This window comes from Oncorhynchus gorbuscha, linkage group LG16 (genome assembly GCF_021184085.1).
Source record: "Oncorhynchus gorbuscha isolate QuinsamMale2020 ecotype Even-year linkage group LG16, OgorEven_v1.0, whole genome shotgun sequence".
NCBI classification, from domain to species: Eukaryota; Metazoa; Chordata; class Actinopteri; order Salmoniformes; family Salmonidae; genus Oncorhynchus; species Oncorhynchus gorbuscha.
In genome coordinates, this window is record NC_060188.1 from 66,681,188 (window position 1) to 66,704,945 (window position 23,758).

The 23,758-nt window shown below is 44.0% G+C and overlaps 2 protein-coding genes across 4 annotated transcripts in view; both read left to right on the forward strand.

Moving 5' to 3' along the window:
- The first annotated feature begins 1,888 nt into the window (after positions 1-1,888).
- On the forward strand, positions 1,889-12,513 carry LOC124000746 (transcription initiation factor TFIID subunit 9-like). The gene is made up of 7 exons (XM_046307325.1): positions 1,889-2,154; positions 3,042-3,123; positions 3,984-4,120; positions 4,221-4,355; positions 4,453-4,534; positions 4,738-4,848; positions 12,166-12,513. The coding sequence occupies exons 1-7, from the start codon at positions 2,092-2,094 to the stop codon at positions 12,318-12,320; spliced, it is 765 nt and encodes a 254-aa protein (XP_046163281.1). The 5' UTR covers positions 1,889-2,091; the 3' UTR covers positions 12,321-12,513.
- An 843-nt stretch (positions 12,514-13,356) lies between these two features.
- Positions 13,357-23,758, forward strand: part of LOC123998776 (E3 ubiquitin-protein ligase Siah2) — a 28,393-nt gene continuing 17,991 nt past the window's right edge. For all 3 annotated transcript variants that reach the window (XR_006832332.1, XM_046303907.1, XM_046303908.1), the window contains exon 1: positions 13,357-13,955. Coding sequence is in view for 2 of the 3 variants with exons in the window: in XM_046303907.1 (XP_046159863.1) it covers positions 13,542-13,955 (414 nt within the window). In the remaining variant the exon portion in view is untranslated. The remainder of the gene's footprint in view (positions 13,956-23,758) is intronic.

The following is a 23,758-nucleotide window of genomic DNA, read 5'->3' on the forward strand; positions in this document are numbered from 1 at the left end:
AATAATAAAGTGGAACATATTAAGAGTAAATATGGAATGCTACAGAAGGAAATTGAACATGATGAGAATGAGGGTAAATTAACTGCAGTGGCAGGTGCAGTGAAGCTAAGTTTGATCCTAATCCCAATAGTGATAAAGGTGATTTTTGGCTCAGTGGGAGTGAGATATTTGAAAAGAATGGACCCTTGCCTACTGGCTTATCCATATGTGTTGTCAGGTTGGGTGGAGAAGAGATTGGGGAATGTTGGGTCGGTAAAAGTAACTCCAAGTGGAGTTGTGTTGATTTTTTGTGTTTCTGTCATCCAGAGGGAGCGTGTGCTTCGACCACGTGACTGGGGACAAGAACTGTGACTTGCTTTCCTCTCTGGAGCAGGGCGCTGTTGAATGGAGTGATAACTGGAGTGGCGTTAAGTGTTCAGGATGGTCAACTGAAGTTGAAGATTCCCGGTGTCTGTGACCTCCGTCGTTTGGTGCAACACAGACCTGCTGAAGAGCTTGGTGAATCAGATAAGACACTGTCTGCACTACTGAGTTTTGATGCAGAGTCTTGTTAGAATGATGAAGTCAAGTTAGAATGTGTCAATTTTCCCATGAGAGCTTTTGTCCCGAACCCATTATGGTGTTTTAGGTGTCAAGCATATGGTCATTTGGCAGCAATGTGTGGGAGGGAGATTCCTAGATGTGAGAAGCATGCAGGGGGACATGATACAAAGGAATGTGTAGTATCCGTGGAAAAAGTTGTGTGTGTAAACTGTAGGGGTACCCATGGTGCTGGAGATCAGAGGTGTCCGGTGAGAGAAAGGCAGGCGGTATTATATGCTGAAGAGAGCCCCAGGACAGCAACACAATTAGACCCAACCAAATAATGAGAAAACAAAAAGATAATTACTTGACACATTGGAAAGAATTAACAAGAAGAACAGAGCAAACTAGAATGCTATTTGACCAAAACAGAGAGTACACAGTGGCAGAATACCTGACCACTGTGACTGACCCAAACTTCAGGAAAGTGACTACGTACAGACTCAGTGAGCATAGCCTTGCTATTGAGAAAAGCCACCGTAGGCAGATCTGGCTCTCAAAAGAGTCAGGCTATGTGCACACTGCCCACAAAATGAGGTGGAAACTGAGATGCATTTCCTAACCTAATGCCAAATGTACGACCATATTAGAGACACATATTTCCCTCAGATTACACAGAGCCACAAAGAATTCGAAAACAATCCCGATTTTGATAAACAACCATATCTACTGGGTGAAATACCACAGTGTGCCATCACAGCAGCACGATTTGTGACCTGTTGCCACAAGAAAAGGGCAACCTGTGTAGATCAAACAGTATTGTAAATACAACCCATATGTATGTTTATTTATTTTCCCCTTTGTACTTTAATCATTTGCACATCGTTACAACACGGTATATATACATAGTATGGCATTTGTAATGTCTGTATCCTTTTGGAGTGTAATGTTTACTGTTAATTTTTATTGTTCATTTCAATATTGTATATTATCTACTTCACTTGCTTTGGCAATGTTAACATATGTTTCCCATGCCAATAAAGCCCCTTGAATTGAATTGAGTAGTCGAGGAAGATGGGTCCAAAGAGAATCCCTGTGAGTAGGCCAAGGCTAATAGAAAGTGATAGGAATTGCGTGTGGTTCAATAAGTATATACATTTTTTACATTCATGGCCATGGTTGTCAACTGTACCTCAGGAAGTTTAAGATGTTTATCACAGAGGATAGATATTGTGGTGGCAGCTGCAGAGAAGTACTTGGGTGTATGAGATTTTACTGCAGAAGAGTTACAAGGTGTTTTGAACATCCTCTCAGGCTGCTGGACTGGTGTAGCATCAGATAGAGCCAAATTAGTGGAATGATGGTGAGGTTTGGCTGTAGGGTAAATTGGTAGGGATTTTTTTTTCTCCCGCAAAGTGTAATAAAATCATAATGCAGAATAGTAGGTTGATACAATAGGTGGCGTCTTGCACCTACAACATCTGTTTCCGGACCGGCATAATACAGAAGAATATTATTATTATTATTATTATTATCCCATTTTCAACCTAAATTTTAGTGCGGAAGTGGATGCGCGGGAAAGGAACAAACGTGAAAATGGCTACTCCGAAAACTGTTCCTAAAGATGCACAGGTAGGAGTAAACCACCTAGTTACAATTTGTGAAATGTCATAGTCTCAATCATTCACAGTAATGATGAGTGTTTAGTTAAATATCTATTGTGGCTTTGTCTTACGTTTTTAAGTAGATTTTTGCAGGATTTTCAGCACATTATCTCGCTAGCTAACGTTAGCTAGGTGGCTAACATTAGGTAAGTTAACTAACGTTAGCTAAGTTACGGTAGCTTGCGAGCTAGGTAGCTAGACAGTTATTTATATTTTAGGTAGATAACGTTAGAACTAGAACATAAGGCTTTCTTTTTCAAAGTACATTTATGTAGGGTGGTGTTCAGAAATAACCCCATGTCATTCTATTTGGATGTATTTACATAATGCATCTACTTGCCTATTGTATTGGGAACAGTAACTTAACTAGCTATAGTAGCTAGTTAACGTTAGCCTGTTAGTTATCAGTACAAACTAACGTCAGCAGCTAGCATAATTTTTATTGTTGTATCTAGCTATTAACTAGTTTATTTATCTTTATTTCAACAAGGAAGTCATATTGAAATTAAAGTTTCTTTCACAATTGAGCCCTGCACAATACACAAACAAGCACATAAAACAGGTAGGTATAGATAAATATAGGCAGTTAACCCATTGTTCATAGGCCGTCATTGAAAATAAGAATTTGTTCTTAACTGACTTGCCTAGTAAAATAAAGGTAAAATAAAATTTAATACACAATGTAACACATTAAGAACAAAAAGTAAATAAAAACCAACACATACTTTATTATAAAAATCCTGTCAGCTGTCTGAATTGCCCATGAGACTTCAAAGCTAATGTCTGCATTGACGAGTTGATGACACAGTATACTGCTTTTCTAGCTTCTTATCCTCTAATTCTTCCTTTGCAAAGGTTATGATTCAAATCCTCAAAGACATGGGGATAACAGAGTATGAGCCTAGAGTGATTAATCAAATGCTGGAATTTACCTACAGTAAGTATACATTCAACTCTCCCTTGTTTGTTATGCTCTGTGTGCAATATTACATATTAGCAGCTACAAGACAAACATTAATGTACCAAAACAATAGTGCTGAGGGATTAGTGCTTTTTGTGGTTGTTTCGGTGGATTTCAGAGTCAATTTTTTTACACACTAAATGTATTATGTGGGTTGAATGCTGTAATGACACAGAATAAAACAGTTAATAAAAGCAATGACTATGATGGTTGTGATTGATTGCCCATTACTACTTATCAGTTATTAACCATCATTTATTCACATGAGTTTACTTTAAATAAACAACTGAAATATTTAAAAAAATGTGTTTTAGGCCTATATGATGACCTTATTATTTCATATCTCTATAGAGCTGCTGTCTGACGAAATGACTTTTAGTAGTTTTTGAAAGTAAATAAGGCATATTTTTATGACTGCTGAATACCAACTATTATTCTTATATAATGTTTTTTCAGGTAGAGAAGATGCCTCACGAAGCAAGTGCTCTATCCATCTCGATCGCTCGTTTTTCTATCTCTTCTCTCCGTCTCAGACCAGACAAGTAGGCGTGCAATGGATTATGGTCATTGTAGTTCATTACCACGATTTCTGGGCTAAGCTATTTATAATATTGGCCTGTTGGAAATTACAACTCTGTACTACATCGCACAGATCGGACTTGACCTGATTCATCTCTAGAAAAACTACACGTTGCGCTCACAAAAAAAATAAGAACGAAATGGGCTTTAAATAATTGGAACAGACGTCGGTCAATACATTTTTAAAACCCCAAAATAACCAAAATGTTGGTTGATCACTGAGCACTACAAGAAAATAAAGTAATTTGATTTTACAGGATATGTGACAACCATTATCGAGGATTCCAAAATCTATGCAACACATGCTAAGAAGAACAATGTGGATGCTGACGATATAAGACTGGCGATCCAGAGTCGCATGGACCAGTCCTTCACCTCCCCACCACCACGAGATGTAAGATTGAGTAGCAGTGTCAAGGCCGACATCATTATTTGCCTATTCAGGTGTTCATATATGATCAAGACTAACTCCTGACTATGTTGACTTTGTGTAGTTCCTGCTGGAGGTAGCTAGGCAGAAGAACCAGACCCCGCTGCCTTTGATTAAGCCATACACTGGGCCCCGCCTGCCCCCAGACCGTTACTGTCTAACAGCTCCTAACTACAGGCTCAAATCCATACAGAAAAAGGTAACCTCATGATCTGCTCTGCACTTGCAATTCATCTTTATTGTATTCCATTCTGTTCTATTTTGTGAATCTTTCTGATTGTTCCTCTCCTGTGCAGATGTCCTCATCCGCGGGGAGAATTACAGTGCCTCGTCTCAGTGTAGCAGCTGTATCCAGCAGGTCCAGCACACCTACCTTTGGTGAGGGACCCTTTAGTGCATTAACTTTTCAGTTATATCTCTTCATTGTATTACATATTTTTCGAACACATTGTCCCAAGCACCTACATTTGACATTGGGATTTGGGTTGGCCTTTTGGTGTGCAGCCCTGTTGCTACCATATTGGATGTATTTTCTGTTTCATTACAAAAACATTGACTCCTTTCTTCTTGCATGTTTCCAGGCACTCCCTCAGTTCAGTCAGTCACTACCAAAGTGGGGACGCCAATGTCTCTGTCGGGGCAGCGCTTCACCGTTCAGATCCCATCCTCACAGACTGTAGCCTCCAAGTCCTGTAAGAGACTATCCTTAATTTCACACTGCTAACTTGTTTCAGACGGCTGGTGAACGAGTCTACTGTAGTCCTATTAAGTTTATACTATGTACACTGGACAAAAATATCAATGCAACAATTTCTGATTTTACTGAGTTAGTTAATATAAGGAAATCGGTTAATTGAAATATAATCATTAGGCCCAAATCTACGGTTTTCACAATACTGAGAATACAGATAACTTAAGTAGGGGTGTGGATCAGAAAACCAGTCAGTATCTGGTGTGACCACCATTTGCCTCATGCAGCGTGACACATCTCCTTCGCATCGAGTTGATTATGCTGATTGTGGCCTGTGGAATTTTGGCCCACTTCTCTTCAATGGCTATGCGAAGTTTGTGTATATTGGTGAGAACTGGAACATGCTGTCGATCCAGAGCATCCCAAACATGCTCAATTGATACATGTCTGGTGAGTGTACAGGCCATGGAAGAACTGGGACATTTTCAGCTTCCAGGAATTGTGTACAGGTCCTTGTACGGTCACATGTCTCATTATCATGCTGAAACATGAGGTGATGGCGTCGGATGAATGGCACGACAATGGGCCTCAGGATCTCGTCACAGTATGTCTGTGCATTTAAATTGTCATTGATAAAATGCAACAGTGTTTGTTGTCCGTAGCTTATGCCTGGCCACACCATAACCCCACCGGCACCCTGTTCACAACGTTGACATCAGCAAACCGCTCGTTCACGTGGTGTCATACACTCTGTCTGCCATCTGCCCGGTACATGTGAAACCGGGATTCATCCATGAAGAGTACAGTTTTCCAGCATACCAGTGGCATTGAAGGTGAGCATTTGCCCACTGAAGTCAGTTATGTCAAAGTGCAGTCAGGTCAAGACCCTAGTGAGGACACAGAGCACGCAAGTGAGCTTCCCTGAGACGGTTTCTGACAGTTTGTGCCGACATTTTTCAGTTTCATCAGCTGTCCGGGGTGGCAGGTCTCAGACGATCCCGCAGGTGAAGAAACCGGATGTGGAGGTCCTGGGCTGGCTTTGTTACGTGTGGTCTGCGGTTGTGACATAGGTTGGACGTACTGCCAAACTCTCAAAAATTATGTTGGAGGTGGCTTATAGTAGAGAAATGAACATTAAATTCTCCGGCAACAGCTCTGGTGGATATTCCTGCAGTCAGCATGCCAATTGCACGCTCCCTCAACTTGAGACATCGGTGGCATTGTTGACACCACTGCACATTTTAGTGGCCTTTTATTGTCCCCCGCACAAGGTGCACCTGTGTAATGATCATGCTGTTTAATCAGCTTCTTGATATTGCACACCTGTCAGGTGGATTATCTTGGCAAAGGAGAAATGCTCACTAACAGGGATTTCAACAAATTTGTGCACCTATTAAATTTGTGCATCTATTATTTGAGCTCATTAAACATGGGACTAACACTTTTTAAATGTTACATTTTCGTTCAGCCTGAATTTAGAGATTGTGTCACTGGCCTACACACAATACACCATAATGTCCAAATGGAATTATGTGTTTAGAAATTTTTACAAATTGATTAAAAATGAAAAGCTGAAATGTCAGTAAGTATTCAACTCCATTGTTATGGCAAGCCTGAAGTTCAGGATTGCAAATTTGCTTAGCAAGTCATAAGTTGCATGGATCGATTTTTTTGAATGACTACCTCATCGCTTTACCCCACACACTCTAAGGTCCTTCAGTCGAACAGTGAATTTCAAACACCGATTCAACCACAAAGACCAGGGAGATTTTCCAATGCTTTGCAAAGAGGGGCACCTATTGGTCGATTGGTTAACAATTTTAAAAAGCAGACATTTAATATCCCTTTTGACCAAAGTTATTAATTACACTTTGGATGTTGTATCAATACACCCAGTCACTACAAAGATACAGTTGTCCTTCCTAACTCTGTTGCCGAAGAGGAAGGAAACCGATCGGGGATTTCACTGTGAGGCCAATGGTGACTTTAAAAACAGTTGCAGGGTTTAATGGCTGTGATAGGAGAACTGATGATGGATCGACATTGTAGTTACTCCACAATACTAACCTAAATGACAGAGTGAAAATAAGGAAGCCTGTACAGAATAAAAATATTACACAACTTGCATCCTGTTTGCAATAAGGCACTAAAGTAAAACTGCAAAAAAATGTGGCAAGGATATGTACTTGGCAAAGACTAGCGAGTTTAAAAAAAATGTATCTTTAGGATAAAAATAAAGGAGAACCTGGTTGTCTGCTTTCCAACATACTGGGAGAGATTCAGTTTTCAGCAGGACAGTAACCTAAAACACAAGGCCAAATCTACACTGGAGTTGCTTACCAAGACTACATTGAATGTTCATGAGTGGCTCAGTTAGTTTTGATTGAAATTGGCTTGAAAATCTATGGCAAAACTTAAATGGCTGACCAACAACTGACTTCATAGAGATTAATAAAAAAATGATTCGCAAATATTGTACAATCCAGGTGTGCAAAGTTCAATAATTTATTTTTCACATGTGCCGAATACAACAAGTGTAGCCTTACCATGAAATGCTTACTTAGAAGTCCTATATTTACCAAATAAATTAGAAAAAGTAACACAACAATAACGAGGCTATATACAGGGGTACTGGTACCGAGTCAGTGTGCGGGGGTACAGGTTAGTTGAGGTAATTTGTACATGTAGGTAGGGGTGACGTGACTATGCATAGATGGTAAACAGCGAGTAGCAGCAGTGTACAAAACAAATGGGGGAAGGGGGGGGTCAATATAATAGTCCGGTGGCCATTTGAATTAATTGTTAAACAGTCTTATGGCTTGGGGGTAGAAGCTGTTGAGGAGCCTTTTGGTCTTAGATTTGGTGCTCTGTAACTGCTTGCTATGCGTTAGCAGAGAGACGAGTCTATGACTGGATGGGCGTTCCTCTGACACCGCCTATTTACATAGGTCCTAGATTGCAGGAAGCTTAACCCCAATGATGTGCTGGGCTGTACGCACTACCCTTTGTAGATCCTTACGGTCAGATGCTGAGCAGTTGCCATACCAGGCGGTGATGCAACTGGTCAGGATGCTCTCGATGGTGCAGCTGTAGAAACTTTTGAGGAGATGGGGACCCATGAAAAAACAATTCAGTCTCCTGAGGAGGAATAGGTTTTGTTGTACCCTCTTCACAACTGTCTTGGTGTGTTGGGACTATGTTAGATTGTTGTTGATATTGACAACAGGGAACTTGAAACTCTCAAACCTCTCCACTACATCCCTGTTGATGTTAATGGGAGCCTGTTTGGCCCGCCTTTTCCTGTAGTCCACGATCAACTCCTTTGTCTTGCTCACATTGAGGGAGAGGTTGTTGTACGCTGACTTCCTCCCTAAAGGCCGCCTCATTGTTGTTGGTGATCAGGCCTACCACTGTCGTCAGCTAACTTAATGATGGTGTTAGAGTTGTTCGACCACGCAGTCGTGGGTAAACCGGGAGTACAGGAGGGGACAAAGTACACACCCCTGAGTGGCCCCAGTGTTGAGAATCAGCGTGGCAGACGTGTTGTTGCCTTCCCTTACCACCTGGGGGTGGCTCATCAGGAAGTCCAGAATCTAGATGCAGAGGGAGGTGTTTGGTCCCAGGGTCCTGTAGCTTAGTGATGAGCTTCGTGGGCACTTTTGTGTTGAATGCTTAACTGTAGTCACTGAACAGCATTCTCACATAGGTGTTCCTTTTGTCCAGGTGGGAAAAGGCAGTTTGGAGTGTGATTGAGATTGCATCATCTGTGGATGTGTTGGGGCGGTATGCGAATTGGAGTGGGTCTAGGGTATCCGGGGATGATGCTGTTGTGAGCCATGACCAGCCTTTCAAAGCACTTCATGGTTACCGACATGAGTGCCAGGTGGCAGTAATCATTTAGGCAGGTTTCCTTCGCTTCCTTGGGCACAGGGACTATTGTGGTCGTCTTGAAACATGTAGGTATTACAGACTTAGTCAGGGAGAGGTTGAAAATGTCAGTGAAGACACTTGCCAGTTGGTCTGCACATGCTTTGAGTACACGTCCTGGTATTCCATCTGGCCCCGCGGCTTTGTGAATGTTGACCTGTTTAAAGGTCTTTCTCACATCTGCTTCTGAAAGCGTGATCACACAGTCATCCAGAACAGCTGGTGCTCTCGTGCATGCTTCATTCTTGCTTGCCTCGAGCATGAAAGGCATTTAGCTTGTCTGATAGGCTCGTGTCAGGGTTTTCTTTTGTAGTCCGTAATAGTTTTCAAGCCCTGCCACATCCAACAAGCGTCAAAGCCGGTGTAGTAGGAGTCAATCTTAATCCTGTTGTTCTAGAACGATTCAAAGTTGTAATCGCTACTAAATGTGATTCTAACATCTATTAACTCAGGGGTGTGAATACTTATGTAAATGAGATATTTCTGTGTTTCATTTTCATTACATTTGCTAAAATTTCTAAACATATGTTTTACTTTTTCATGATGGGGTATTGTGTGTAGATGGGTTACTAATCATCCATTTAATCCATTTTTAATTTGGGCTGTAACTAGGGTTGCACATTTTGGGGAATATTCAGTCATGGAAACTTTCCATGGGAATTAATATTAATACCATTTAAATGTAGATGTTTTTTCCCATTGGATATATTTACCATATCATATGGAGACAGAAACATTGACCTTTTACCTTATCATAAGTAAACATAATTGCAAATGATTAAATCCTTCCAATAGAAAAAACCAAAACAATTTAGTTACAAATTTAACTTTAATTAAATGAGTTGACTCTTCACATGGGATGATTTCACTGAACAACAAAAGAAAAAGAATATTGAATGATCCCCAATGATCCATCGCATCTCCCAAAAACGTTTTCAACATCTGTAAAATGATAGCATAGAAACTAAAGCTTTGGTTGTCTTCCCCTCAGGCTTCCATGTCTTCTCCATGGATGACCTCAATGTCCACCTCTTGAACATCAGACTCTGAGGCCTCATCTTCACTGTCACTTTCCAACCTTGTTGAGGATGGCTCGTTGTCAGGCTCAAAAAGCCTCAAATTTGCCCGGATGGCCACCAATTTTTCAACCCTGGTCATTCCGTTGCGTGCTTTGGTGTGTGTGTTCCCATACAAGGACCAGTTGCTCTCTGAGGCAGCTTAATGTTGGTGGGATTTGGAAAATGGAGGCAACAGGGAAAGAGCCTCAGATCCACAAAGTCTCTTCCATCAGGTGGCTGATGAGATGTTGCCACGACTGCCATATTGCATTTCCATCCCAAAGCCCTTGCTTGGAAGTGTACTTTGCAGACTGCCAAGAACCTTGCCCTCATCCAAGCCAAGGTGGCGAGACACGGTAGTGATGATACCACAGGCCTTGTTGATCTCTACACCAGACAGGATGCTCTTGCCAGCATACTTGGGGTCCAACGTGTATGGGCTTCAGGCAGAATCTTCATGCTTTTTGATGTATTTCAGAACTGCAGTTTCCTCTGCTTGGAGCAACCGTGAAGTGGGCAGGGCAGTATGGATCTTGATGGGGCTGTCAATATCGGCAGACTGCGGTATGCACACTTCTCGGAGAGACTTCTTCCCCTCCAGGAGTCTGTCAAATGTCACAACACCAACCCCACGGGTGTTGCTGGGCAGCTACAGTGTGGTGCTTTTATTCTTCTTACTTTGCTTGGTGAGGTAGATTGCTGCTATAACTTGATGAGCCTTCACATACCTAACCATTCCCTTGGCTCTCTTGTAGAGTGTATCCATTGTTTTCAGTGCCATGATGTTCTTGAGGAGCAGATTCAATGCATGAGCAGCACAGCCAATGGGTGTAATGTGAGGGTAGGACTCCTCCACTTTAGACCAAGCAGCTTTCATGTTTGCAGCATTGTCTGTCACCAGTGCAAATACCTTCTGTGGTCCAAGGTCATTGATGACTGCCTTCAGCTCATCTGCAATGTAGAGATCAGTGTGTCTGTTGTCCCTTGTCTGTGCTCTTGTAGAATACTGGTTGGGGGGTGGAGATTATGTAGTTAATTATTCCTTGCCCACGAACATTCGACCACCCATCAGAGATGATTGCAATACAGTCTGCTTTCTCTATGATTTGTTGGACCTTCACTTGAACTCTGCATCCAGCAAATGAGTAGATAAAGCATGTCTGGTTGGAGGGGTGTATGTTGGGGGAAGAACATTCAGAAATCTCATCCAATACACATTGCCTGTGAGCATCAGAGGTGAACCAGTTGCATACACAGCTTGAGCAAGACATTCATCAGCATTTCTCTGCCTACATTCCTCCATTGAGTCAAAAACTTCTGATTCCAGGAGGGCCAAGAGCTGTTATCAATACGGTGTCTGCAACTTTTGTCAGAGGTTGCTTGTCGTGGGCGCTGAGGGAACTTTATGCACTTGGCCAGATGATTCTGCATCTTTGTTGCATTCTTTACATATGATTTGGCACAGTATTTGCAATTGTACAAGCTTTTCCTTCTACATTAGCTGCAGTGAAATGTCTCCACAAATCAGGTAGTGCCCATGGCATTTTCCTGTAAAGATTAGGAAAAAATGAGTAAAAAAAACCAAATACAATTCCATGTACAAGTAAATAGTTAAGCAGTTAAACTCATTTTGTAAGATACATGTTTCATTTTAAAACATTTATGGAAACAAGTGAATTAACACTCCTCACTTAGCAGGCTCAGGCAAGCTAAAACCCACATGGTAGCAAAAAACTAGCAGAAATTGTTAACAAGTTAAAAATTATTTAAACACACTTTGCTGAAGGGTACTATTTACTAATTAACAAATAATGTATGTCATATAAAATAGATTTACCCCATCCAGTATTGTAATCAACTTACCAGAAAGCATGTAGTCCTTTGCTCAGACAGTGTAGTAGTGTGGGCTCGATAGCATCTCATTAGTGTGCAAATCTTCAGAATCAGCTGTACATGTGATGGAAGAATGCACTGTGCATGCGAGTGTTGCAATTCCATTGAATTGGGGATAGTTTAACCAAAATATGCCACAAGACCTAGAATTGCCATGTGAATCCCACACAAAAAGGTTATAAGCTAACGTTTCTTTGATGAATTTAAGTAAAATTCCCCAAATTCCCGGGCTTAACTTCCCATCGAAAGTTTCCGACCCTTGGAATACTTCAATGGGTATGAATACTTTCTGAATGCACTGTACATCGTTAGAGTAATTCAGGTCTCTGGAGCTTCAATTCAGTAGTTTGTGGGGGATTGTCTTAGCATTTATTCAGTGAATAAAATGTAAATTCAAAATGTTAATAATAAATCATTATTTTTGTCTTGTTTTCCGACAGCCACACCATCCACCCCAACGGTTCAAAACGTCCTAATCAATCCCTCCCTGATCGGCTCTAAGAACATCCTCATCACCACCAACATGGTGTCACAGAACTTGGCCAGTGAATCGCTGAAAAGGAAGCACGAAGATGATGACTATGATGCATTATGACCTCATGGATAAGTAGATAAAGCAGGGAGGAGTCAGCTAGATGAAAGCTGTGTGCTGTAAATATTGTAGAAGTTAGTTTTGAGGTTAGCCAGCCAGTTTACAATTCTCCCATCACATTGTGTAAAATGATTAACTGTCATGCCTGTTTGCCACAAATTTTTGTACATACAAATAAAGATATTTGTGACAAGAAGAGAATACATTTGTAATTTAGCAGACACTCTTATAAAGAGCGACTTATAGGAGCAATTGGGGTTAAGTGCCTTGATGAAAAGGGTACATTGACAGATTTGTTTCACTTAGTCTGCTCAGGGATATAAACCAGCAACCTTTCAGTTACTGACCCAACACTCTTAACTGCTAGTCTGTCTGCCACCTCCAATAGCAAGTCTAGTCCATTATAACTGTTATAATGAGACTTAAAATGAAGAAAGCAAGAAGTGAGTGAATACAATAGGGGTTTTCCATTTGTTTGGGCATAGTTCAGATGTATTCCATTTAGTGGCCAATAGAGGGAGACTTCAGTCTATTGGCTCCCTAATCTGATTATACTTTTATTGGCAATTTACACTTGAATATCAAAGCAGTAGGCTGGTGCTCTTTAAAAAAAATATAGTCCTGAGATGAACAGTAAGAAACGACTGTCATGTCAAACCTTACCCAGCTACTAGGATACAACAATCATATTGCACATGAATAACTTGGACTTCAAACTGTCCAATAAATTATGCAGCGTTCTAAATGTTTTACACGATATGTTCTTTTACGATCAATGGTTTATCAAAACCTCTGATCCCAACGTTCATTTTACCCCATGACTACGGTCGCGCTCCCCCGCTCAGGCGTTGCATGCATCAACCATTGGTTGCTTGGCACGTCGACTGTCAGCGACTGACAGATTGCAATAACATGTGTTTAGCTGATACATAAAATACCTATCCAGGCGTTGTAAGATCTGGGAAGCGCCAGCAAAGCCTGGGCAGAAGAAGTGCACGTTATATAACCGCCCAGGCTCACTTTCTAATTGGCGCAGAAGCTGTCAGTCCAAACCATGCTCTCCAATGGACTACTTGCTTTCTGTCAAACACAGGCCGCCATGTTCTGTCCCCGGGGGCTTGTAGATTTCTTGGAGCGGAGTCTGCCACGCCGAGGAGTGCGTAGACAGTGTTCTGGGCTTCAAACTTCGCGCTGGGTTTATCCTAAAGAACTGAACTAATCGCTATGAGCCACCCGTCCTCTGCGGGCGGCGGGGGCGGAGGACTTGGTGCCGGGAAAGCAGGAGGAGGAAAGCACGGAGGTTCGGGAGGAGCTGCGGCCGCCGCAGCTGCAGTCGCCGCCGCGGCCGCCGGAGTAGGAGCTGTGGCCGGGTCTGTCTCGGCTCTACCTGCCGCTGTTGTTTCCTTGCCCTCAGCAGCACTACCTGGACAATCTGCTGAACTTACAGCCTTGTTTGAGTGCCCGGTTTGTTTTGACTACGTTCTGCCACCGATTCTGCAATGCCAGGCCGGGCATCTAGTTTGCAACCAATGTCGTCAAAAGCTGAGTTGTTGTCCAACTTGTCGAGGCCCTCTTACCCCGAGTATCAGGAACTTGGCTATGGAAAAAGTTGCCTCTACTCTACCGTTTCCTTGTAAGGTAAGAAAATACAGAGATTCACGGAATCCGAAATACGCAGATATCTGATTTGAACTAGCTTGTTGTACTTATTGCCAATTAAATAACTAGATTGACAGCTAAGAGAGCTCGTAATGACTTTCACAAGTGTGTGTGCGAGTCCCTCGTGCGCTCCGGTAACTAGATCAAAACGACTTCTGATGATACAAGGTCCAGGTCTGTAAATCTCCATACTGCGTCTTTCCCAGCAGATATCTTCCAGTGTATTGTACTTGGGCAACGTTACATTAAATTAGTCTAAAGCAAACAAAGTGTATTCGAATTGAATTTTTGACGTTGATGCCACGCAGGGGTTACTATTGCACCTCTGCCTTTTAAAATATATTTTTTTACTACTGGGAAGTAGCTAGTTATGATCTATACTGTGTTGTCGTCATGGTTAGTCACTTGCCATGTAATTGTCAGAGAAGACCAGAATTGAATGAACCACAACATTGAAGAATGCTGGCCTGGCAAAGAACAAGAAGCCCTTGTCTGAACTAACATTGTCAGATAAAGTATCTGTTGTTGACAAAAGGATGCCTTACTGTTTGATTTGAGAAGGGCTCTCCTCCCTCCCCGCTTTCAACTGATGACATGACAGGCTTTTGCCCGGCTCAAACTGGGCCAGCGTAAAATAACTCCCTCAATGTCCCAGGGTCCTGAGGGTCTTGAATCCCTTTGGATTCCGACATTCAAAATGGAGCAGAGGAGGCTTAATGTGTACCATTAAATTGTCTCTCAATACTCTCATTCATGCTTCCTTGGATCCACTCAGTCAAGCCATCGCTTGACTTCATGGTAGTGTGAAACACAGAAACACATGTATTCCCTCTCTCTGTCAGCCAGGGCAGTAGCTCCTGCCTCTTAATGGTGCTGTGATTGCATTGTGGCTGCATTAAAGATGTATCAGCGTTCTGTGGTGTTACAATCCTTTGAAAGTGGATCACTGCTTCATCTTCTCATTCTCTGGCTGAGGCTAAAGGCTGTCAGAGAGAAGCGGAGATAAAGAGACTTAAGGTCAGTCATTTGGTATTTAATACCTGCCTGTATATCCATATGTCCTCAAGTGTTTTCGTTGGGGTGCTAAGGACTCTGCGAGACCCAGGCCTGCTGAGACGAACATTTGAAAGCTGTATGAAGCCCTGCCCTGCCATAACCTTCTTTGTCCTTCCCAGCCCTGCCTCAGTCCTCATCTCTCAGTAGTACCAACAACACAGTACCCTTAACCTTCCTTGTCCTTCCCAGCCCTGCCTCAGCCCTCATCTCTCAGTAGTACCAACAACACAGTACCCTTAACCTTCCTTGTCCTTCCCAGCCCTGCCTCAGCCCTCATCTCTCAGTAGTACCAACAACACAGTACCCTTAACCTTCCTTGTCCTTCCCAGCCCTGCCTCAGTCCTCATCTCTCAGTAGTACCAACAACACAGTACCCTTAACCTTCATTGTCCTTCCCAGCCCTGCCTCAGTCCTCATCTCTCAGTAGTACCAACAACACAGTACCCTTAACCTTCCTTGTCCTTCCCAGCCCTGCCTCAGTCCTCATCTCTCAGTAGTACCAACACAGTACCCTTAACCTTCCTTGTCCTTCCCAGCCCTGCCTCAGTCCTCATCTCTCAGTAGTACCAACAACACAGTACCCTTAAACATCCTTGTCCTTCCCAGCCCTGCCTCAGTCGTCAGCTGAACCATCTTCAGCCCTCATCTCTCAGTAGTACCAACAACACAGTACCCTTAACCTTCCTTGTCCTTCCCAGCCCTGCCTCAGTCCTCATCTCTCAGTAGTACCAACAACACAGTACCCTTAACCTTCCTTGTCCTTCCCAGCCCTGCCTCAGTCCTCATCTCTCAGTAGTACCAACAACACAGTACCCTTAACCTTCCTTGTTCTTCCCAGCCCTGCCTCAGTCGTCAGCTGAACCATCTTCAGCCCTCATCTCTCAGTAGTACCAACAACACAGTACCCTTAACCTTCCTTGTCCTTCCCAGCCCTGCCTCAGTCGTCATCTCTCAGTAGTACCAACAACACAGTACCCTTAACCTTCATTGTCCTTCCCAGCCCTGCCTCAGTCCTCATCTCTCAGTAGTACCAACAACACAGTACCCTTAACCTTCCTTGTCCTTCCCAGCCCTGCCTCAGTCCTCATCTCTCAGTAGTACCAACAACACAGTACCCTTAACCTTCCTTGTCCTTCCCAGCCCTGCCTCAGTCCTCATCTCTCAGTAGTACCAACAACACAGTACCCTTAAACATCCTTGTCCTTCCCAGCCCTGCCTCAGTCGTCAGCTGAACCATCTTCAGCCCTCATCTCTCAGTAGTACCAACAACACAGTACCCTTAACCTTCCTTGTCCTTCCCAGCCCTGCCTCAGTCCTCATCTCTCAGTAGTACCAACAACACAGTACCCTTAACCTTCCTTGTCCTTCCCAGCCCTGCCTCAGTCCTCATCTCTCAGTAGTACCAACAACACAGTACCCTTAACCTTCCTTGTCCTTCCCAGCCCTGCCTCAGTCGTCAGCTGAACCATCTTCAGCCCTCATCTCTCAGTAGTACCAACAACACAGTACCCTTAACCTTCCTTGTCCTTCCCAGCCCTGCCTCAGTCGTCATCTCTCAGTAGTACCAACAACACAGTACCCTTCCTTGTCCTTCCCAGCCCTGCCTCAGTCGTCAGCTCTCAGTAGTACCAACAACACAGTACCCTTAAACTTCCTTGTCCTTCCCAGCCCTGCCTCAGTCATCATCTCTCAGTAGTACCAACAACACAGTACCCTTAAACTTCCTTGTCCTTCCCAGCCCTGCCTCAGTCGTCAGCTGAACCATCTTCAGCCCTCATCTCTCAGTAGTACCAACAACACAGTACCCTTAACCTTCCTTGTCCTTCCCAGCCCTGCCTCAGTCGTCAGCCGAACCATCTTCAGCCCTCATCTCTCAGTAGTACCAACAACACAGTACCCTTAACCTTCTATAACTTCCACTGAGGACAGGTATCACTATGACCGATAACAGCACAGCACTAAGCAGACCCTTGACCCAAACATGACAGCTCTTGTTCTTCCAGTAGTTTTTCCTCTGAATGTCTGTGTTTATCTTCTCTAAAGCCTCAGCCCACTGCTCCACTGCACATAGAGGTGTTATATGGTGGTTTTATGCATGCCCATTTCCTCAGGAGCAGCTCAATGTTTAGTCTACATCACTGATGGTCTTTCTGGACATCCTCCCTCTATTCAGTGAGCTCTGTTTTATGCAGCTACTTTCGATGTATTTTGGACTTTTCCCAACCAGGTCCTCTCCTGGTGTTCGTGTTGTAACGGTCTCAGCGTTGGCCTGCAACCGCGTAATGGGATTAGATACGGATATGCTGAGCCCCAGGCCTGCCTGCCTCCCTGCCTGCGTGGGCTGACAGTTTATTTCGGTAGGAGTCAGTCTATTCTGGACCGGTTCCTGTTTTTTTTGGTTGTTCACACACACACTGCCAACTGCCGGCACTCAACTGCCTTCCTGACGGTTTATTGTTGGCTACGAAAGCTGATTCTAACAGACGCTCGGGTGCGGACAGACAAATGCACACCTTTTTGGACCCCTCTAATCACACCCCATATCTGAGTCATTTAGAATGGCAGAGCCTCATTGCAGCAGACGGGGAACAACACACACAAACATCATTATACACACTAGGAGTCGCTTATGCATCATAATAGTAATGTCTCATATTCTCTCTTTCACACACACACACACACACACACACACACACACACACACACACACACACACACACACACACACACACACACACACACACACACACACACACACACACACACACACACACCAGGTAGGCCTACTCACAAATCCTCCCACACACACTTACCTCCACTCCCCTCCACTCTCATAATGGAAATTTTAATGAGAAATCAGCAACATTTCACACTTCAGCTGAGCTTAGAAGCAGATCAAAAGCCCATACACACACACTCTTGCTCAGTCATTTTCTCTCTCATTAGCCAATCTCTTTCTCTCCAACACAAACGCATGCAAACATTGTTCCCCTCCTTTCTGAGGTGTGTTCCCTCCATAATATGGCTGAGGGAGTGAGGATGCCTAGCCTGCTGCCTCTGGCTAATTTCAAAGTTTCGCTGATTGCAGGGTGACCCATGTGCCCTTGCAGCTTTTGGCGTAATCAGGCATTGGGCTATGTGAACAGACACACACACACCATGAGACAATTGTCTTAGCAGGAAAGATGCACTATTTCCTGTTTATCGAAGAAAACAAATTCCTCTTAGGGAATTCTGGTTACTCATTTTCAGGAAAGGATTTGACGACTGAATAAACACACTTGAATGGAGAGGAACTCCAACTTGTTTAATTCCACTCAGGATATTTGGCATTTCCACTCAATAAAAAACCTTAAGCTTAAAACTTGATTTCAGGGTGCAGGTGTTGTTGGGACATTCTCTCTTTAGGAGCAGTAAAACTGTTAGCAGGTTGAGAATCGTCTTCCCCTTATTTCATGATTGGTTATCCCAATACAAGTACAGATTTTAATTGGATGTGTCAGGTCTGTATTGATGGACTATTTATGAAATGCTAACTATGTCTGGTCCTTCCACCCTACAGCATCCCCCTTGCGGTTGCATGGCCTGTGGTGCTGCGCTGGCCTGGCGCGTCACTCCTGAGCACTTCAGTTCTGCCTCTATGGCCCCATGTTATTTTTAGAAGCAGGCTATGTGACATCTGCTTTGCATACTCCTCTGCCTCCGAGCTGAGACCTCTGCTGGGAGGGAGCTGGCAGTGTGTGTGTGTGTGTGTGTGTGTGTGTGTGTGTGTGTGTGTGTGTGTGTGTGTGTGTGTGTGTGTGAAGTGTGGTTAAAGTTGTGGCGTGGTTAGTCGATAAAGCATGCCGCCTGCTGAGACGTTTGTGTTAGAGAGAGAGCAGGGCTGATGTATGACAGATGGTAGTTTAGCTCAGTTGTGGTGTGCATGGAATGGCTGTTCATTTGGTGTGTTTTACAGTATTCGTGTGAGAGCTGCTTCCTTACTTTGGTTGTTTTTGTATTAGCAGTCTTGTTGGTTGCATACTTTTGCATTACCTTTTATTCATTCATTATTTGTTTTCATTTGTTAGGATGTCAAGTCAAGGGAAGTAGGAAGTAGGACGGTGCAATGTTTGTTGTGGTTGTTTTTCAGTGAATGTATCAACTGCTCTGTACAGCAACGTGTCTGTAGTGCCGCTATCTCCTAAAGGGAAACGGAACTGCAGTGTTTATTTTTTAGACTATCAATTTAAAATGATAGACATCATTTGGAGATGAAATGGAATTGGCAATAAAATGTGAGTTTGTAATGCAGGGAGGATGTAGTAGATCCTGCGAGTCAGTATATCCGACCTCTACTAGCTATTACAGCTGATGTGATGTCTCACCATGGGGGTTTCTAATGGGGATTTGATTAAACCAGCATTAGCTGTCTGGATCTCACTACTGCAGTCTTGTTAAGTGTGTGATTTAATGAAGAGGATCGTGAGCAGACTCTGGGGCATTCTATCTCCTCAGCTCTCCTCTCTTCTTTCTCCTCGTCAGTCTTTCCCTGCATCTCCTCAGCTCTCCTCTCCTCTTCTTTCTCCTCGTCAGTCTTTCCCTGCATCTCCTCAGCTCTCCTCTCCTCTCCTTTCTCCTCGTCAGTCTTTCCCTGCATCTCCTCAGCTCTCCTCTCCTCTCCTTTCTCCTCGTCAGTCTTTCCCTTCCTCTCCTCAGCTCTCCTCTCTCCTTTCTCCTCGTCAGTCTTTCCCTTCCTCTCCTCAGCTCTCCTCTCTTCTTTCTCCTCGTCAGTCTTTCCCTTCCTCTCCTCAGCTCTCCTCTCTTCTTTCTCCTCTTTCTCCTTCGTCTCCTCAGTCTTTCCCTTCCTTTCCCTCATCTCAGCTCTCCTCTCTTCTTTCTCCTCGTCAGTCTTTCCCTTCCTCTCCTCAGCTCTCCTCTCCTCTTCTTTCTCCTCGTCAGTCTTTCCCTTCCTCTCCTCAGCTCTCCTCTCTTCTTTCTCCTCGTCAGTCTTTCCCTGCATCTCCTCAGCTCTCCTCTCCTCTTCTTTCTCCTCGTCAGTCTTTCCCTTCCTCTCCTCAGCTCTCCTCTCCTCTTTCTCCTCATCAGTCTTTCCCTGCATCTCCTCAGCTCTCCTTCTCAAAGCCATCATCACATTTTCACACTCAGTCAACCTGAAAATATCATCCTATCCACAAATACATTTCCTCATGTCTCCAGTTGGTGTGTTTCACTGTGTGTGTGTGTGTGTGTTTCAACACACACTGGCAGGTTGCCAATCCAACCCCATCCCCTCTCCCCCTCTGAAGTGTTGCTCTCCTGTGTGTGTGTCAGCGTTGTGATTGACACGTGTGCTTCTGTGTTGCGGTCTTGGGGTTCTAGCTGAGGGGAGAGTCTCTAGCCGGAGCCATATGATAACATGTCTACCCGTCTGTCGTATTGATTGTTCCAGTAGTGTGATATGTTTTCCCTTGCATAAATGTATAGAACTGTTTTGTATATCTGAAAAATACCATTCCATCTCAATATCTCATTCTACTGATGGTTACGGTAGGATTAGTGGTCACCAACCTTATCTGAGTCAAGATCACTTTCTGAATCAAAATACAAACCGAGATCTTCCGCTTAGACTTTTTTTAAACATGACTTAAAAAATGTAATCCTATGCCACATGAAGCTATTAAAAACATTACTGTAGCAATGAGGTTTGTGGAGTAGGTTCCAGTCAAATAAATCCCATTCAGGGACTTGGTGAACACACACAGGCCCAATACATTATCACCACATATTGGCTTTGCTTGAATTGCCCTGCCAATGCATTATTGTCCTGACCATTTTTTGGTCGGCTATTTGATCACACCGGCAATCGATCAGTTGTATTACTTATGAGGCACAGCTGAGTGAATATACATTTTAAATATCTGATGGTCAGTCTCAGCGCGGGACAGAGAGAACAGTAGTGCGCTTGATTGGTTCTCCGGGCCTGCCGGAAAGGCAGAGTTTGTACCTTCAGACGCATGAAATGGTTCAAAAATCAGAACACGCAGGGCTGAATCGTGTGCACCCTACCGCCAACTGTGCAAGAAAAATATTTTTTAGAGGGGAACTCGAGGCTTTATCGTTTGAATTTTTTTTTTTTTACAGATGTTTGGCGACTAGAAATGCCTTGGAGATCGACCTGTCGATCGCAATCAACCGTTTGGCGACCACTGCGGTAGGGTGTGTGTGGTTGCTGTGTGTGTTCACCAAGCCCCTTTATGGGATTTATTTGACTGGAACCTGTTTTCATCATGCTGTATTAGCAGCCTGGGCTCAGTGGGGGTGAGATGTACTTGAATGAATGTCATCATGAAAACAAAAGGACATGATTTATCTGCTTTATGAGCTCCTAGCCCAGCTACCACCACACTAGTCCCATTCTATTATACTGCTGAATCACAATGACCAGATCTTCAGTGTGTCCTCTACTCTTCCTCCCTCTCCTTTCCCTTATCTCTCCTCCTCCTCCTCCTCTCTCCTGTGAGGAGTCATTCACATCTGACTGCACCATAAACCCGTCAGCACTGAATTGAATTGCCTGGTGATAAGAACACTGAGCACCCGTCTGTCTCTGCGTGATGTGGGTCTTTTTAATCATGCCTTTTCTCACTCGTCATTCTCTTCCTCTCTCTCATGCTTTTTTCTCGTTATCTCCCATTCACTATCACTCATTTATCATTTATTGATCTATTGATTCAACCTTTTATTTAACTAGTCAAGTCGGTTAAGAACAAATTCTTATTTACAATAACGACCTGGCAGAAGGCCTCATTCTCTCTTTCAAATGAAATGTTATTTGTCACACGTGTAAAATACAACGGGAGTAGACTTGACCGTGAAATGCTTGCTCACAAGCCCTTCCAACGATGCGGAGTGAAAGAAGAAATGATAGAAATAGTAACAGGAGAAATCAAATCCAGAAGGATGAAGCTAATATACAGGGAGGACTTTCCCTTCCTGTTCTAGTCTTGCTCCCCATCTCCTTCCCTTTGCTCTGACTCTTTAATCATCCATTATTTGGCAGTAATGGAGGCTCCTGGTCCTTTTTGGCTTCAGGGGCATCCTGTTTGTCCTTGTCCATGGCACTTGTCCATGTTGCACTGCAGTGTATGGGTTTGTGTGTGTGCATGCGTGTGCCTCATTACATCACACGACTCCAGCTGTCTGATTCAGAGGGGTTGGGTTAAATGGGGAAGACACATTTCAGTTGAAGGCAATCAAGGTATACATTTGTAGAACTGACTAGGTATCTCCCTTTCCCTAATTGTAACCTCACCTGATACTGTCACCCACAGCTAACACTATAAATATTTAGCCATGTACGCTGCAGGGATGCTGACAGTTAGCTATGCAGCTTATGTAGGGGTGTGGTTGTCTGTGTCTGCACATCTATCCATATGCATTTCGGTGTCTTTATGAGTGTGTACACACTATGTATGTGTACCTACTGCCATACCGCATGTTTCTAAACTTGGAGGTGGTGGGTGTTCTGAAGGCATTGCATTAGCAGAACCTCTCCTCTGGCAGGACCTGCTGAATCTGTTGTTTTTAGGCTGAGGTGTGTCCCTCGCCTCCAGACACAAGTGTACACGCATACATGTGTCTCCGGCATCTCATCCACATCCTGTTGAGGGAGGTATTAGAGGCTGGCCTTGGATAGGGGGGACACAATGGAAAAGATGCTGGGGAAATGGAAAGTCAGTCAGCCAAGGCCAGCTGCTCTTCGATCAGCTACCTGCCAGAATCAATGAAACCCCCCCCCCCCCCACACACACACACACACAATCTGCAAGGAAAAGGCCAGAGGATGGTGAATCTGCTCTGGAGTCCGAACAGTCTGTCCTACAGGGGCAGATGGATGCAAAGGGAAAGGGAGAAGGACAAAGAAAAACATGGGAGAGGAAGGCCAGGGGTTGTTGACATAGACGATGTACAAACTGAATAGACACATAGTCAACATATAGAACATTCAATGGAAATCCAGTAAACAAACTCTGGAGTATAAACTGATTTACACTGAGGACGTATCTCAATATGCAGAGGGAGGGATGCTGCCGTGACGAATACAGTGCCCCCACCCACCACACACACACACACACAGGCAGTGTGTCTCCCCGCCTCCTCCATTCGTGTGTGTGCTGCAGCCGTTCGATGGGGGAATGTTTTTGCGCGGCGCCTTGTCTGTCACCGCGCTGAGCTGAAAGGAGAGCACAGCAGAGTGTGTTTGTGTGTTATGCAGGCATTCCTCTGTCCAGCTTCAGGTGATTCAGTAGGCGCTTTTGCTGTGTGTGACAGCCACTATTCTGCTGTTGGTCGTGTGTTTAGCTCGGTAAGCCATCGAGGAGGAGCTGTCATTGAGGGCTGTCTGTATTTGACTGCAGCAGGAGACCGCCAGGAAGGGAGGGAGCAGGAAAGGGGGAGCGCTGGAACGAGTGAAAGAGAGACAGATGTTACCCTCCATGTCCATTGGTCTGTTCATCTTCTCTAGAGATGCTGCTTGCTAGTGTTTAGCTGTGTGGCTGATACAGCACATGTGTGAGCCAGGCTGAAGTCATACAATGGCGGTACTGAATGTTCTCTCTGGGTCGAGGACAGACGGCGAGGTAGCTAGTCAGCTGGGATCCATGCCGCTGTGTGCTTCGCATCAGACTGTGTTTGTGTGAGAGCGAGCAGAGAAGAGACTGAATTCCCCCACAGCAGAGCGGTGT

Excerpts from the sequence above, each read along its gene's own strand:
- LOC124000746 (XM_046307325.1), top strand. The coding sequence starts at position 2,092 with ATGCGCGGGAAAGGAACAAACGTGAAAATGGCTACTCCGAAAACTGTT. Across the intron at positions 3,124-3,983 it reads AATGCTGGAATTTACCTACA|GATATGTGACAACCATTATC; the intron begins GTAAGTATACAT and ends TTGATTTTACAG. Across the intron at positions 4,121-4,220 it reads CCTCCCCACCACCACGAGAT|TTCCTGCTGGAGGTAGCTAG; the intron begins GTAAGATTGAGT and ends GACTTTGTGTAG.